This window comes from Rhincodon typus, chromosome 23 (assembly GCF_021869965.1).
Source record: "Rhincodon typus isolate 14 chromosome 23, sRhiTyp1.1, whole genome shotgun sequence".
Taxonomy (NCBI): domain Eukaryota; kingdom Metazoa; phylum Chordata; class Chondrichthyes; order Orectolobiformes; family Rhincodontidae; genus Rhincodon; species Rhincodon typus.
This window is the reverse complement of record NC_063354.1, coordinates 30123079-30141750: the sequence shown is the minus strand read 5'-3', so window position 1 is coordinate 30141750 and position 18672 is coordinate 30123079. Positions and strand designations below refer to the sequence as shown.

The 18672-nt window shown below is 39.5% G+C and overlaps 1 protein-coding gene across 4 annotated transcripts in view; it reads right to left on the bottom strand.

The window, feature by feature from the left end:
* Nucleotides 1-18672, bottom strand: part of LOC109930294 (myosin-10) — a 152914-nt gene that overhangs the window by 111599 nt on the left and 22643 nt on the right. For all 4 annotated transcript variants that reach the window (XM_048610752.1, XM_048610754.1, XM_048610751.1 and 1 more), the window contains one exon: nt 18225-18381. In XM_048610752.1, the coding sequence (XP_048466709.1) occupies nt 18225-18381 (157 nt within the window). The remainder of the gene's footprint in view (nt 1-18224; nt 18382-18672) is intronic.

Genomic DNA, 18672 nt, shown 5'->3' with positions numbered 1-18672 from the left:
ACATCAGACATCAGACATCAGACATCAGACATCAGACATCAGACATCCCAACCAGTTGCCTAACTAAAGTCAAAACATAAAATCCTCAAGAGTAAGGGTGAATACTGTCATCTGGATATCGATATCAAAATTACTGACCACTCCAAAGTCCAGCGTTGCTGTTACTTCATTGCTTTTGTTTCTAGGGAAGTGAGGAATAAAATGAAGAGGGCTTTGCACAACATTAGAGATAGTAAGAACTGCAGATGCTGGAGTCAGAGATAACAGTGTGGAGCTGGAGGAACACAGTTGGCCAGGCAGCACCCTTCTTCAGACATGGGTGTGGGGGAAGGGAGCTCATATATAGATAGAGAGGAGAGGTGTGGCTGGGGAAGGTAGGTCGGATGGTGATAGGGAAGTGCAGGTAGGCAGTGCTGGGTATTGGTCAGTGAGGTGGGGGGCAGATAGGTGGGAGAGATTGCGTGTGTCAGGTCAAGGAGGCAGGGATCCGCCATCCCAGACGTACTCTTATTTCAAGGACCGCAACATGCCCCACTTCAGTGGTCAAAAACAGAATTCCCCTTGGCCTCCCATAATCACCCCTCCAACCTCTGTATCCTCTATATTATTCTCCACCACCTACAATCCAACGCCACAACCAAAGATATATTTCCCTTCCTACCCCTATCTGCCTTTTGTAAGTACCACTCTCTCCACGGCTGCCCCACCACCTTTCCCTGCAATTGCAGGAAGTGCCACACCTGCTCCTACACCTCCCCCACCACCCCCTTACCTCCATTCAAGGAGGAAAACAAACCTTCCACATCAGACAGAGGCTCACCTGCACATCCACCAATGTGTTCTATTGCATCCGCTGCTCCTGATGTGGGCTTCTCTTCATCGGCAAGGCCAAGCAGAGGCTCGGAGACAACTTTGTAGAGTGCCTGCGCTCTGACGTTTGTTGTGAGCAACACCTTCCAGTCACAAGCCATTTCAACTCTCCCTGGGTGACATGTCCATCCTGGGCCTCCTCCAGTGTCACAATGACACCACCCACAAGTTGGAGGAGCAGCACCTCATATTCCACCTCAGGAGCCTACAGCCAATGGCCTAAATGTGGATTTCACCAGTTTCAAAATCTCCCCATCCCCAGCCTCATCCAACGACCAACCCTCCTGCTCATTCCCACCCCCTTGACCTGACATCATCTCTCCCACCTATCTGCTTCTCCCACCTCACTGACCAATCCCCACCACACCCCTCTCCATTTATTTCCGAGCTGCCTTCCCCCTCCCCCATTTCCGAAGGATCCCAACCCGAAACATCAGCTTTCGTGCTCCTCTGATGCTGCGTTCCTCCAGCTCCACACTTAACTTTGCACAACATTAGATGCTTCCAAACCAGAAGAGATTCAACTGTACTCCATACAATTTGGATCAATCCAGACAGACAGTGGTGTATGTAAAAAAGATTTCCACCAGTTTAATGCATTATTTCAATCATACAAATGGGATATGTAAAGTTAACTCACCACCACTGAAGGCTGTAATGATATTTGCCTGAACAATATCACATTTACTAAAAAAGTGAACTATTGAAAACCCATTGTTTCAGCATCTCTAGCAATGAAAGATCAAATCTGCCAGACCCATTTCTACAAGTGTACCACATCTATCAATTCCTTTCTCTCTGCAGTGAGAGAAAGTAATCACTGATGGTCCAAGCAAGCTGCATTACCAATTATGTTACACTCTTACGCAGTCCAAAAAAAATCCTCATCTCAGGTTCTACTCTTGTGCACAACAGATCCAGGTAGGTCCTTTTGCATTGGTAGAAGTTCTATTTTGGACACAAAACTAACACTGGGGAAGGAAGTAAAACCATAATTAAAACCAAGGTTTCATGAATGCACATTCTTGTGTGTTGGAGTGCAGGTGGGAAGGATGGTAGCAGGTGCAAGGGAATGAGGGGGAAAGAGAAAAAAAATTGACAGATCTACATATGCTGATTTTAAGCATAGACTCAAGAGGCTAATCCTACATGTGCCTATTGAATAATTGTTTCATGAGAAGAAATGATGCAGATTTTCCAATGTCCATTACAAGGTACAAACCATGAACTTCATTAGCACCCTTACTTCCATAAAGAAGATAGATATTCTCTTCGTTCTTATTTCAAAGCTATCTTCAGTACAAGAGGATGTTCACAAGTTCCAGGAAGTTTAAAAATAGTCATGCTGAACTTCCACAACTTGTTTGTACAAAAATAAAACAAAGTGGAGTTTTGTTATGGTTATCTGATGCATACTGCCAGAGATATTTCGTCTTTGCTCTATTGATGGTACTGGACAGCATTTTAGTGCTTCGAGTGAGAGTACATGTGCGTACTGCAAGTCCTATTCATCCACTTTTAGTGTCATTGAGGGTTTTCTAATAAGAGAAAAGGTCAAGAACCTCTTACTGTGCTAAACAATGTGAATATAATTCTAAAACTGTTTCCAGCACACTCACCTTGATGCTTGCATCTCTCCTGCTTCCCCATGATCTCCTTGATAATGCAGTAAGCTTACTCAATTGATCATTCAGATACCACTATTTAATAAAGCCATTCTGTTATATTTGAAGAACAACTTTAGGGACATGGACCAAAAAGATTTGAGATGCAACAAACTACGAGGAATATTTGAAGTGGTGCAAAAAGTGGACTCAATACTTAAACGTGGAGTAAAATTGGAATTTCAAAAAAGAAGTTCAAATATGAAAATTAGACAGTCACTCAAGCAGACTGAATTCTTTACTCATCTTAATCTGCCATTTATTTAAAAATTATGCAAATATTTTTGGCTTAAAAGTGAAGTGACATTTCATGACAGAAGTAAACAAAGTCCTCTTTTTGCACTGATTCCAAATTCACCTTGGTGTTTCTCTTCCGTTCAGTTTCAAGATGCACTTTTACATTAATTATACAGAAAATCTACTCAGGAAACTGCTGCTCCTCCTTTCTATATCAAATCAGCAAACAGGCTGTTTTGAATAGCCGCAATTGTAAATGATTTTGCTCAGTTTTACAACCCAGGAAAATATCTAGAAAGTTACAAAAATGAAAGTCCAAAGTTTGTAAACTAAAGCAGTTTCAAAGCTCTGAACAGAGCAAGTTAGTTGCAGGCACCAGGTTTTTTCAGTCTCTCCCTTTGTTCTTAGCAGTAGGTTGACTACTTCTGAAAAGCAGAGTTAGGTTCCATGGTAGGAGTGCATACAGTAAAAGAAATTCCAGAGATGGATGGCTTAACATTACCAATTTCTTGCTAATTGTTTCATTTTGTAAAATTTCTAAAATCTTGCACATTGCAGCAGAAAATTTCAATCAAATCAATATGTTCACATCTTCAAAATATATAGTCTAGAGAATGCAGCTTTGTTAGATAATAATTTTAAACACTGGTTCAGTTGGCTCAGTATTACAAACCAAGGAGCACTTTGACTCAGATTTAAGTTAACTGAAGAAGAAGTGAATATGCAATCTTGAAAATGTCATGAGATAACTTGTTTGTCTTAAGTGAAAAACCAGCGAGGCTAAAGTTGTACAAACCTCAGAAGACATGGCAAATATCCAGCCATTCTCACCTATGCCAATATTACAACACATGATAATTGCTCCTACCCTTAGAGACTGGAGTGGTTGGATAAATATCGTGTGGCTTCAAGCAGTTACATTCAAGTACCTTATACGAGTGAGGAAGAAACAAGCTATTTGGTGCAATGGTCTATTTTGTGATGTACAGTTGGGTAGAGACACAATATCACACCAGATCTGAAAATCCTTTTTAGTGGTATTCATTGACAGCAAGCAAGGTTTCCAAGTTTAAAACAAAACAAAAAAAAAAATAAAAAAGAGACACAGCCCTGTACAGGGATGCAGAAAGCATATGGTCTTGTAGTCGAATTAGTTTTGATTGCTGTTTAAAGGCCAGCTTATGCTTGAGAACAAATATAAAACCAAGCCTCTGTTCCCACAGCACTAAACAAAGAACCGATAGCTCTCCAGTGACCAGCAATTCTTGCTCAATGAGCACCAGAGAATCTGGGTGCCATTAATTACCTACGTTAATAGCAGAGACCCTGGAATGTTTCAGAATATCTAGAGAATGACAGTAGTTACAAGTGCAAAATTCCCCCAATTCACTTTGTTACAAATACATTCTCACTAAAATTTGTCTAGAATTCTTGAAATTATATCTTTTTCCACTGGCCCAAGCCAAAATTATAGTCCTCTAGCTAGAGGAAAAAATCCTATGGTTAATAGACCTATTTTAAGGGGAATGTATATCCCGTATTGCAGACAGAAGATTTCTCTTAGCTAGTTAGTTATATTCAGGGTTTTAACACTCTAGGGGGTAAAAGAAAAAGAGAAGAAACCATAATGAAATTACTGAAGTAGGTCAAATTTTTCTTCAATAAAAATTTACAAATGCCACTTCAGTTTTTTGGGATGAAGGTCATGAATCTACAATTTTGATCCAAACAACAGTTTCAATTAAGAAAAGCTAATCTTAAAGTTTGTTGCCATTATTTAATACAAGTAAGATTTCTTCCAAATTTAGATTTCATCCTAGTAATGTTGAACTTCTTACAGATAAAGATGAATGATGGAGACAGGGATTCAGCAGACTGGCATTGTACCTAGATTCATTTGGGACTAGTGTTCAAATCCTGTTTCAATGGAGGTGGGGAAAGGTCTTGTCAATGGATGCTGGTGTTTCATGTGAAAGAGATCTGCAGCAATCTCAAACTAAATAATTATAGAGCAAGGATCCACAACCACAATTTAGACAAGATATGAGCGGAATTAGGCTAGTTGGGTCAAGTTTGCTCCACCATTCAATCAAGTTTGATATGTGTCCCAACCCCAATTCTCCTCCCTTCTTCCTGTAACCTCTGACCCCTTTACCAATCAAGAACCTCTGTCTTAAAATATATAGACTTGGTCTTCACAGCCCGAATTGCACTTGTTTGATAGTTACATAACAGTTTTATTAATTGACTGATCTCTGGGCATATATTTAAAATTAAGCCATTTGATGTAGGATTAACAAAATCCAAAATGCAAGCACTTATATAATAGATACATTATAGTGTGTACAGACAGAAAAGACCATGTGCCAGCAAAACATTGAGAAATACTGCAGTGAAACACTTCCAACTCTTCAAAAATATCAATACCTCATCACCAATTGAATAGATGTTATTCATAGAATCATTGAGCCAAAACCTCTTCTGTACTCAAGTCTGCACCAAAAATATTTTACCTACATTGGTCCCACAGCCTTGAATATTTACAACACTTCAAGTATTTGTTCAAGTACTTGTTAAAAAGGTGAGGGTTCCCACCTCAACTACCTTCCTACCTAGGCAGTGCATTCCAAACCCCCACCACCCTCTGGGTGGAAGAGATTTTCCTCAAAGCCTCTCTCAACCTATCTTTCATTTTTCAAAAATGATGTCCCCATTATTTGCTTCTTTGACTAAAAGAAACCCCTACAGGGATTCATAAATTTGTCCCAAGGCATGGACTGCATTTGGCTCAATTAGAACCAAAAACACACAGATAATGTAAAAATAGCACTTGCAGAGACACAGCACAACCCATAGCATAAGACATATTGCAATATTTCACTTAAATGCTACAGATTTAAAAACTCCACAAAAGTTTTAAAAGTAGCAACTAAACAAATATTTTGCTGGTTGCTTGTTTGTAAACTAAGCTCCACAGGAACTCCTGGTGCCAAACAACTTCAACCAGGACCATACTTATCTTCAGTGAGGAAACTGCATGCCAAAGAGGACAACTGTCAATCTCCAGTCATGTCTCTCTGGGATTTTCTCCATAAACGTCTACCTCATTGTGTAAAGTCTAAGCGCTAACTGTTTTATAGCTATCAATACTTTGAGCTGTCAAAGTGTAAGAGGTCGAGGAGATAAACGTGAAGAAGTAGTGAAGTGAATTGGTGAAGCAGAAGCTGGATGCAGCAAGAGGGTCAGCTAAGGGTGATAGGGGGGTGGGGGGAGTGTGGGAGACGAAGACGACGAAGACGACACCGAGCAACCAGGAAGCGGTGGAGGCTAGTACAATTACAACTCTAAATGACTCCGAGTATGTATTTAGAGTCAGATATGCAGCACACAAATAGACCCTCCAGTCCAACTCATCCATGCTGACTAGATAGTTTATATAAAGACTTAGTCCCATTTGCCACCATTCGGCCTTTATCCCTCTAAAACAGTCCTATTTCATATATGCAATTATAAAAGCCTCCACCACTTCCTCTGGCTGCTTGGTCCATACATACACACAGTCTGAAACAAGTTGCCCCTTAGGCCCCTTTTAAATCTTTCCTCTCTCACTTTAAACCTATGCCTTCTAGTTTTGGACTCCCCGCACCCCCCCGGGCTAAGACGACCTTTGGCTATTCACCCTATCCATGCTCATGATTTTATAAACCTCCTATATGGTCACCCCTCAGCCTCCAACACTCCAGGGAAAAATACTCCAGCCATTCCCTATAGCTCAAGCCCACCAAACCCAGCAATATCAAATCTTTTCTGAACCTATTCTACTTCCACAACATCTTTCCCGTAGCAGGGAGGCCAGAATTGCGCACAGTATTCCAAAACGTGGCCAAACCAACGTCCTGCACAGCCGCATAATGACCTCCCAACTCCTATACTCAATGCAGTGTACCAAATGCCTTCTTCACTATTCTACTAGTGACTCCACCTTCAAGTAACTATAAACCTGTGTTCCAAGGTCTGGCTCTTTTCCCAAGTAATTAATTTTATTTTAAAATCCTCAAAAACAGAGCACAGGCGACTCCAGGGATCAAGGAATTGCCCAATGAAGTCTCCAAAATTCCCCAAACGGTTAGTTTGGAGTGTGCGACAAAGAGGGGATTCTGCAGGGTCTGCATGCACAACTCCCATCTACAGCCACAAATGGACCATCGTCCAGCAGAAAGTCCAGACCAAGTGTTTCAGGCCCACTATACAGCAGGACTGGACCAAAAGACAAAACAAAAAAAGAACTTTGCAATAAAAAGATGACTGTTTGCACCAATTATAAATTTCGGATTTGGTCATTCATTTGCAAATGGATTCTAGAACATCATGCTAAGCAAAAAAGTTTTGAAAAGCATTCTGTTTCTAAAGATTAACAACTCAAAACTGCCACACAACTGGTGTGACTATTCTAAGCTATGATTTTGACAAGAAATCTGGGTTAATAGGTCTTAAGCCTGTTTACATACAAAGATGATCTACAGAGCTCAAGTCGCAGTATAAAAAGTAGTATCTTTAACTGGTAAAAATTCAGCTTGCAATGATCATTCAAAAATAAAATTGAGATACAAAACACTGCTTTCACCAATCAATAGTGCAAAACTCTATTGAACAGCAGATGGCAGAATACCATGGTAGTGATTCCAAGTACGTGAACTGCAGTGAACAGTTCTGCAATGCTCTGTATTACCATTATGCCATACAAAGTTAGGAAGTGAACTAAACAAAAAAAATCATGTTTTAGAACAAAGTAACTCAACATAGTACAATGTTTAATTCAAAATTTCTATAATACAGTAAAGTGCAGTAACTAAGTCAGCCAATTACATTGGTGGATTGAGAGAGAACACGGGGTGACCCTTTGAAGCCAAAAGAAGTTTTACACTAACCATGGCAGAGATTGAAGGAACTTGAGAGATCGGTCAGGCCTGGGACCAAAACACCCAAATGCAGTGATATCAGGATGGGTGGATGCAAAATGCAGATGAGTATTTTTGGTTCATACTGCATTTTCTATATCCTAAGGCTAGTAGCATGTAGATCACATTGGGTCAAATTGTACTTGTAGCCGACTCTCAACAGCATTTGTAGTCAATTACATTTGACGCTGTTTTGGCATGGAAATTTACCCAAAAGTGCAATAGCACTGCAGTGGAGGGAACAGGACAAACAACTATCTCCATAACCAGTTGAAAACTAGACGACTTGACACAAGAGCCACGTATAAATTAGAATTGGTAAAATTTACCATCAAAATCAGGTATAGAAAAATAAGGAAAAAAGGTAGAAAAACCCATCAGAAGGAAAAAAGTTGAAATTGCCAGCAATTAAGAATTGAGGGATTGAAGTTCCACATTTGTAAACAAATTTTCAGTAATAGTAGGAACTGCAGATGCTGGAGAATCTGAGATAAAAGGTGTAGAGCTCGATGAACACAGTAGGCCAATGAATTTCTGAAGAAGGGTCTAGACCCGAAACGTCAGTTTTCCTGCTCCACTGATACTGCTTGGCCTGCTGTGTTCATCCAGCTCTACACCTTGTTATCTCAGATTTTCAGTACTAGCGTGGTTGAATGGGAGTAATTAAACACATTTGACAATAGGATAGACTAATTTCAGTGAACAATTTAGCTTTCTGAAGCAGTTAGTTGCAGTTCAGATCTATTCCACAAGATACACCAGCCTCAAACTGCTTGGAAGAATTTCCATGATGAGATGGGGATAAAATGCAGTCTGCGTGGCTGACGTCAGGGCCACGACTGGCAAAGTTTTGAAATTTTGTACTTTATCTGCTCATTTGGCCCTCACCTGGAGTACCATTTGAATAGAATAGTCTGCAGATTCTTTCTAGGGGAAAATCTGGACCAGCAAAACCTTCATATCACTTTCAAGCGAAGTTACACAGCTCAAATTTCAGGAAGTGCAAGATCTTGCTCATCAGTTCAAAAAAGGTTAGGATTAAAAAAAAAGTAAAGTTGTAATTAAATTGCCCTGCAGCATTGCCAAAACTAACACCCAAAAGTTCAGCTTGGTTGATCAACAGATGACCATCATAACCAAGACTGCAAACCACAGAGGTCTTGAATTATTCAACTTTGTGCCATTGTTATTTGAAACCTATAACTCTTCCATATTTAAAAACATGTTTGGCACATTACCTTCCAGCACAAAGTTAGTAAAACATTTAATTTCAAGTTTACATGCACTGTTATAGCCACTTTCAGCCAAGACAGCTGGATCCACTTATGAACAGTACTAGCATTTCCTGATGATAATGTTTCCAAAGGCTGACCCAATGCAAAGCTGTGGAATAATGCTATTGAAAACATAAGGAGATATAAATCTGCAGCAGCTGCATCATTGAGCAAAGTATAATGAAAAGTGAACTTCCGTCATTAGGGATAGTTTACTTTATTGAGGAATGTGCCATAGAACACTATTGCAAATCAGTCCCTATCATTCTCCAAGAACTGAGATGCATTTACCCCAAATCTGTTTAATAATAGTAATAACCTCAAACTCTTTCCCCCCCAATTGCACCATTGTATCCTTTTAGTTCACAATGTTATATTTCTACAACTTGGATATTTTTAGTTGTCCTGCTCAAAAAGACATGGAATTTGCTAGATTATGGTTTATGACCAAAAGAATATTTCTTGTCTCAGCGACCTTCCATGTGATCCTATCTGATAAGCCAAAGGCATCAGAGCTGACCTAGACAAAAGGGCATTCAGCCATAAGCAAATGAGAACTGGCAGGGGGAAGTCAGTCACCAAGAGTGGGAAACTTTGGCTGACTGCAACTCCTCCCCAGCCAGGGGTACCAAGAAGAGATGCTTTGCCACTTTTGCATCTAAAGCACCCTTATTCCACCCAATATAAAGCCAGCTAACTTCCTGCAAAACAGGAAATTTAGTGATAAGTTATATTCATACAACGTTATTAAAAAGGCACAGAGAAATGTTTAAAAATGTTAGTTCTCTAATAAACAAAATTAGTGACCTTTTCAGTAATCAACAAACCTCTCACCCATCATATTGGGAGTTTAATGGTGCCTGGCATCTTAAACCCTCCACTAAAACCATCTAAAAGATTTTTCAAACAAGTATGATGCAGAGAAAATTTTCAGCAGGTCTAAGTAGTTAATCCACACAGTAATTAGATTTCAGGTCTAGTAACAATGCATTGTGGGGCATCATTGTTATTTGATGCAACTGTTTTGAATTCTTAAATAGACCTTGTATTCATACAGTTGTTCCTGGTTTCCTATGAAAACAAAGCAATTTAATGATTCATGCCAACCCTCAGTTCACTAAGGGTTTTCCTGGTCTACCTCTGACAAGACTGTAGCACAAAAGTAATACACATTTGGTTTAAATTAGAGATATTGCTGTTACATCTTTGCATTATTCTTAGGCTATGGAGTGGCATGAATTAACTCTAGCATTCATGGAGCAGAGGAACTGCCAAGTGTAATAAAAACAATGTTGGAAAAACTCAGGTCTGGCAGTATCTGAGCAGAGCTTCTTTAACAGCACCTTATAAAACTCTGACCCCTATCACCTAGAAAGGCAAGGGTCGAGAGAATAAGTTAATGGTTTGGAGTCGCAGACACCACAGTTTCTCCAGAAACTTATTTCAGATTTCCACCATCTGTAGTATTTTGCTATTTTATTGTACTAGGTACAGGATGCGGCGATCACAGGCAAGGTCAGCTTTTATCACCCACCCCTAATTGCCCTTGTTTAAAAGAAGGGTGGCAACTTGCTTTCTCAATCCACTTTGGTCATAACCACAGATGCTGTTAGAGTGGCAGTTCCAGAATTCTGATCCCACAAAATGGTGAAGAAAAGATAACATAGGTTCAAGTCAGGATGGCACGTGGATCGGAGGGAAACTTGTAGGTGGTAGTGCTCCATGAATACGCAACCTTTGTTCTTCTAGAAGGGAGGTCAAGGTTGGAGTTTGGAAAGTGTTGTCAAAAGGAGCTTTGCAGAGTTGTTGCACCATATCATTTGATGGTGCACACTTTCTACTGTGTGTGGATGGTGATGTTTAAAAGTTAGTGGATGCAGCGCTGATCAAGAAAATTGCTTTCAGGGGCAAAGCAATGAGCTTAGAGCATAGCAATAGTATTTATATGGGCAGTCCAATTCATTCCTGGTCAATGGCAAACATGTATCCCCAGCTAACCTAAACTCACCCGTTTGTCATTAGTGAGGAGTTCAGTGATGGTAATGCTATTTAGGTGTCAAAAAGGGAGGGTTAGGTTCTAGCTTGTTGATGGCAGTCAGTCAGTCATTTTCTGGTACTTGGGTACCAAATGCACACACACAAGCCCAAGCCTGAAATGTTGTTCAGTTCTTCCTGTACATGCACATGAACTGTTTCAACACCTGGGGAGTTACAAATGGTGCTAAACACCGAATTAGAACATCCCCATTTCTGATCTCATGAAACAGCTGAAAGAGGGTAGCATTCTAGGCCTAACCCCCTAAGACCACACACAATAAGAAGGACCTACCTTTCTATGCAGAAATATGGGCACAGCAATTATTGAATTGTCAAGAGATTCAAAGCTTTAAAAAAAAGTGTGGAAAATTAAAATGTTTTGAAATCAACATGCTTAAAGATTCTTCATTCCGCAGTGTAATATATTGTTTAAGACTGCATGTTGCAAATCAATTTGAATCTTTATTGAAGTATGGCAACTTAGTGATAAAGGCACGTTTATGCAATCCCTGGTGCTGCTTCAGCTCATTTCTAAATTTTTCACCCCATGACATGGTTTATGGCAATGCAAACCAATTACTCAATTAGAGTCAAGTAGCATCACTTCTACAATGCTATTGTAGCTTTATAAAAAGTGCTCCTGTAAGCTTGTCATTTAGTTTTATTTAAAACCAAAAATATGGAGTACAGATGGCAAGAAGCCAAAACTTAACTGCTTTTGCATCAGCCACAAATCAGGTGCATTCAATACTATTCTTTGCTTACATAAAAGTTCCCTTACACAACTGCACAACAAATTGAATTACAGCAAGTTTATTCAAGTTTGATCTGAACAGTGACAGAAGATGCTGGATTTGCTATTCTTCTCTTCTACCTTTCATTTTGTTCTTTCCTCACCTCGGACTATTCCCTGTATTTGCTCATTGTTTCAGATAGCCAGGTTCTACAGTACAGAAACTTCTTGTAATTTTGCCCCTTCCCCAACCCTCCCAGTGAACAATTTGAAGTTAGTGGAAGTCACCTACAAGAATTGCTTCACTTTATTTCAGGTTACAGTTTTCTGCATTTGCATTGGACTTTGCTTTTTGGTTTGGTTATTAGCCACCTTGCCAAGTAATATTATGCTCTACACAAACCAGACAGCGTGCATGCTTAGCTGATTTTACATATTACCCTCTCAGCTGAAAAGTCAAAATACGCATGTTTGGCAGACTGTAGCTTAATCCATCAGCATCATTAAAATAAACATACATACAATAACGAACATTTTCCTGAAACATTTCATTTTTCAAGATAGGCACAGGATGCCAGGAACGTGCAACCTTGTTTCAGAGATCTAATTTTAGTAGCAACTGCTTCTAGAGTTCAAGTAACCCTGCTCACTTGGAAAAGGCAACACACATAAAAGCTTCATCATGCAAAGGTTTGGCTAAACCATTTCAAAATGATCAATGCAAGATTTTTCAGCCTGTAGTGAAGCAGACAAATGGCTCAATGACTAACATTTAAGTGGTATAAACCAGAATTAAACCACATTTTATTCAATAGAAACACACCACTAATGCACATTAAACACCTCAATCTCAGACTGGTGAAATACTCTGCAATATTTTGCAGAACTGGTTGTACCCAGCGTCCATGATAAGTTAGGATTTCCTCATTCCATTTATAAACAAGTTCAACTTTTCACAATTGCAACTAATTTGGTACATCACAATTTTACAGAATCTAAACAATAACCTTAGGTATACAATGGTTATACTGTGACAAGTTCAATATTAAGTAATATAGGTAAACAACAGCACAGTGAATGATATAAGGTGGCGATTTGGATTTGTGCAAGTCCATAATCAAGTAAATGGCAAAAATTAGAAGAATCAGAATTCCTACAGTGTGGCAGCAGGCCATTCAGCCCATATAGAGTCCACAGTGACCCTCTGAAGAACATCCCATCTGCACTCAATCCCTCTTATCCCTGTAACCCTGCATTTCCCATGGCTAATCTAGCTGACCCATACATGTGGACTTCACACAATTGAGGGTAGAGTCAAGCCCAGGTCCCTGGCTCTGAGGCAGCAATGCTTGCCAGTGAGTCACCATGCCACCCCACAAAATGTTTTAGAATTAATTTGCTTTCGCCTGGCAAAAAAAAATTAAATTCACAACTTTAAAAAATTAGTACAGTATAGAATTTGCATTTTAATTTCATTAGGCAGGAGTGATAACTGACCTCAAAATGGCAATAAATTGCACGTGATGTGTTATTTCAGAGCTCACTCCAACTGACATTTTATCCAGGAGGTACAGACATTGACAGAGTGAGAAAGGAATCACAGTAGATGATGATCAGCCATGATCCTTAAAAAAAGTGGCTGGGAAGGAGGAGTGCATATAGTCTATTCATGCCTACTTGCAGTACTCTTGAATTTGACAGAATTCAGTAAGTCAATCATGCTGTGTGCAGTAAAGAAATCAACACACATTACTGCACATTCCCATAAAGAAACGAGGTTATTAAAAGCAGGAAGCATTTCAATTGCAACCTGTCACTCTTTCTTCCTCCCAGTTCCCAAAACTTGATACTCAAACTCTGGCATGACTAAGAACACAAAGGCAAAAATACTCACTGCTTCATTCAACTGCATTTAAATTGCATATCAACCATTATCACACATACACAGCTACATACCAGTTAAAAAAAATGACAGCAAGCAAAAAAAAAACAAAAATCACACCCAACTGCACATAGTGGATCAAAAGTAAACTTAACAGCTAGTCTCTTGCAATAAAACCAGAACAATCCAAACATTATGTAGCTAGTTGTCTGTTAAAGCCTATTCTCACTCCTCAAGCATGCCAATGCAACTAACCAGACCACCTGGCTTATCTCTGCAGTTTCTTGAAACATATGGGAACAAAGGACCTCCAGTAATCATGTCAGCTCTCACTCACTAATATAACTCCCAAACAAAACAACCATTATATGGTGCAGTAGTTCAATCTTACATGAACAGCCACAGATGTGGAACCTGTCCAAGATGGTCAGAGACGATACCTTGCAACTGTAATTACTAACATCTGATGTACAAATGTTCAAACATTACAAACCCAACAGCTCATCTGTACTATTTTAAGCATAATTTTAATCAGTAACATTTTTCAGAATATGCACTTCAGTTATTCATAAATATTTATGACTGCATCACATCCACTAGTGTTAAAAATCAGCAGACCATTATGGAAAATAAAATTACTGATAGGAATGAAGGTCTGTTGCCAGGATCATTGTGTTGATTCCCAAGCCAACAGTTTAGGAATTTCATTTTTAAGCGAGTTAGATGGTTCCAGGTGCAACAGAAATAGGAACACTAGGTTGAGTGTGGCTGACTAGAGAACCACACCTGGTCTTAAATTCAATTCACTGATTTCTCTTGGAAAGCACACATGCAGACCTACTTGATTGACAGCAGAGCTTGAAACCATTGCACTCCTCTGAAGACAGGAGCAAGAGCAGCTGCAGCTAGAACTACACGTCATTCAGACTCTAACTTGCTTGTCCCATTTAATCAGACCATAACTCATTTGTAGATCAAAACCAATTATTTACATCTGGCTCCATATTCTTTGATATCTTTTGGATAAACAGATAACTTCTAGACTTGAAACTTCAAAACAATCCCACATTCTCTCACACAGACTTATCACAAAGCTGGTCTATAAAAGGTTTGACAAGCTTGATGCTACTGAATAAGGGGTTAGGAACAGTTGGTATTAGATAAAAGAACTCCATTTTCAACAGTGAAAAAATTTAGTGCACAGCCTAAAATTGCAAAATATAAATGTTTACAAATATTCCCAACACTACTTTCATTGCTTTTGAAAAGTTTAGTTCAGTGCTTCCCTAACCTTTTCCCCACTATGACCCCATTTCAAGGATTCAAAGTGGCCATGATCCCTCAGCACGAATATAGGGAGGGGAGGCAGGGCAAAATAGGGCAGTAGCACAACCATTGCATCGTCATCCAAACTGTATGGCAGCCACTACCACCTGGGATCTCAAGACCCCACCTTTTTAAAAGAAAACACCTGTTCAACTTGCAGTCACTGAATTTGATTTTTAAAAACAGTTAAACTGCTCAGAAAAAGGCATTTTGTTGAAGCTTTTCATTTTGCACTCACAGGACATTTCACAAGGAATACATTTCTTGAGCAAGACCGCTGGAGGGGAATGTATTGGTTAGTTGGCAAGCAGATTCTCTTCAGTACAGGCATTCCCATACCAAATGCACCCATTAGTGCTGGTTGACAGCAAACAGCCTGACTTTAAAATTTGAACCAGGTAGGTTGACTGTTTTTCTCAGGCTAATGGTCAGACCTATGAACCAGCAAATGGCCATCACCATTTTGCTGAGTGGAAACAAGTGCAGTGCATTTACACTCTGCCTGTGAAGAACAGGGGTGTGTAGTGGAGATAGAGTACGGACTTTTCAGGACCAAGAGTGACCATCTCGGCACTTCCATGAGTTTTCATGGTATACAATAAGAAAATCATCCGATCAAAGTAGCCAATATCTTTCAATGCTTTTGAGGCTCTTTTTCAGCATCAAATTTGCATGGTGAATAGCGCCCAGTCTATCTCAGATTACCCTGGAAGGGCAAGGGTATGTCAAAAGATTGGAGCAACAGATGAAGCTAGCCATTTCATGCTGCTATGCAACAGTGACAAAATGGCAAACACTATCAACAGGATGTGGTTATCAATGCCAAAGACATTCCACTCATGGTGGTATATGGTAACATGGTATGTTAACTTCAATGCCAGTGTGATGCCAGGTATGGAGGCTGCCCCAAATGACAAACTGCAAACAGCATGTCCCTTTAGTTGTTCAAAACAAGCAAGGCACTGATTGTACCCAGTCAGCTAGTGCTTGCAATACTCAGTGTCTAACAACTGGACATTTTCTGGAAAATCCTGAATATGCAGAGAATTGCACTGACCACCATTTTAGAATTGCCTGCTGGGCTCAGGTGGCAGGCTATACTAAAACAAAAAAAAAGTGTTTGAAGATTTTACTCACAGCAAGATGAGTGACAAGCAGGGTATGTTGCTCACTTAAGCAAAGGATATTGCAGAGCTACTAAATAAGTACTTTGCTTCTCCTTAAGCAATTAGAAAAATGGTGGTAACAATGGCCCAGTAGAAAATGTGAGTGTTGAGCAACTGAGCAGAGTAGTGCTAAAAAGGCTGGCACCACTCCAAACAGAGTAGTTGTTGTTGGGCCAAAACAGGATACATTATCATTGGAGGTAGTAAGGGAGCCAATTGCAAAGGCATTGATAGAAAGCATGTGCACGTTTGGCAGGAGCGTACAAACATGATGCCATTGTTCAAGAAAGGGGCAAAGGATAACCCAGGAAACTGCAGACCTGAGAGCTTGGCATCAGTGAGAAAATTGATGGGGACCATGATACAGGACAAGATAAATATACACAAGAAAAATAGTTCATGCTAGACAGTCAACGTGGCTTTGTCAAAGGAAGGTCATGTCTGACCAATCTAACTATAGAGCTCTTTGAGGTGACACAGGCAGGTGTTGGAGGGTAGTACAGTGTTTGTAGTATATCTGGACTTTCCAAAAGCAAAAGTGTATATTATTCTACACAGCAAATTGGAAGTGTTTAGGACTGATGGGTCCTTGGCAGCATAGATTATAAATTGGTTAGAAGACAGGAAACAGTAGGTAGGTATGAATGGGAGAGAGTTGAAAGTGGTGTTCCCCAGGGATTGGTATTGGGACCCTTGCTTTTCCTGATTTGGAGATGTTGAAGACAAAGTCTCTAAAATTAACTAGGAGAAGAGAAAGTTGTGAGATCACATTAAGCAACTTCAGCGGGACATTGACAAGTTGATTAGATGTGCTGACTACTGGCAGATGAATTTCAATACACAGCAACAGATGGTAGTGCATTTTGGTACAAGAAAGACAGTATACGCTTAGTGGTACAGCCTTTGAGGGGAGTACAGCACCGGGACTTCCGGCATTCACACGTATATTCCTCCAAAAAGGTGATCAGGCAAGTTAACACAGTTCAGGCTTATAGAATCCTTGGGTTTATACATAGGGACAAACATTCAAACCAACCTTAACCTCATCCAATTTCTCTTGCGGTCTCAGGAAGCCAAAAAAAAACCCAACAATTATCCATGTAGATAATAAATGATAGCCTTGCTAGCCACACCCACATCTCATGAATAAAATAATCTCACCATTGCTACACCAAAAGGTTTATTAACTAAATTCAGTCTTTTTGCAGTTGTCTTCAGCTATACTCCCAAGTAATTACTTTTGGGGAATAAAAAAGTAATCCAGGACTCAAATCAACTTGATGACCTCCCACTGATTACACAGACTGGAATAGCCCAACGATCTTTCTGGTTCATACAGCTCTTTAATGCACCATGTTTCACTTGTACAAAAGTCCTTTGATGTAGAAATAAATTTTCAATGCAAAATACACATTAGCAAGCCCTCAAACTGATCATTTTTGAAAACTCAAAACATCCAGCAGGTTTTGAAACAGAGTTCAATGACCAATGCATTAATTCTTGGAAGTATCAACTGAGGGCCTGTTGGGTCAGAATTCAATGTCTAAATGAACCACTGGAATATCTCCAATGCAGAATTCCCTTAATATTACCAACCTACAGGACGAGGAGGTCCCAAAGTGGCACTTTATCACATATTTAGGGCAAAGCAACATTTCAAAAGACACCTATCCCAAACCTTTTAAAATGAGAGTTGGACAGAACTATACACAGAATGCTCGTCCATACCCCACCCTGCCCACAAAAGCACAAAATGGGGTATTATCCAACAGCTTTCAAAAGAAAAAAAGCAGTACAAAAAACAAACCAAGTCTGATTCATAGATCATTAGACCCTTTCTCTGCATCTTTCCCCACCCCATTTCAGCTTATGACCATCATTCATGCACAAGAATGAAAATTGCTTTAACATCTGAAAGAACAACTAAAATGCCAAAACCTTTGCTACAAAGTCGCAAAATAAATTCAAGGTTCACAACATTTACTGAGGGGGTAAAAAAAAAAAGTCCTCAGATGCTCAAAGAAACTGAAATTTAGTCAGTCATTTTTTTCTTCCCTTGAAGAGTTTAGCATCTTACCTTGCAACATGCTTCTGTAGGCACTTTCAGAGATGGCATAGATGTGCGGTGGCATCTCGTGTCGCTTTTTCCCCCTGTACATTTCAATAATTTGCTCAGCATAAATAGGTAGATTCTTGTATGGATTTATGACCACACAGAAGAGTCCAGAATAGGTCTAAAACAAGAGAAACAATAGGCAACATTAAGAGCTTTGAGAGAAAATTTTTTTTTTTTTTTTTTTTAAAAAAATGTTGGCTCAAGTTCCTATGGACAGGATCACAACTAATTAAAACAAAAGCTTACAGTTTTAAAGTCTTAAAAAAAAAAGTGTCTCCTTTAAAAAATAAAATGAGGCATTATTTCCTTCTCCATCCACCCCAGTCAAAGCTCCCGACTAGTGAAGAGTAAAAGGGAATAGCTTTGAAAACTTCAAAGTCAGTATTATTCAAGTTTTGAAACACTTGGC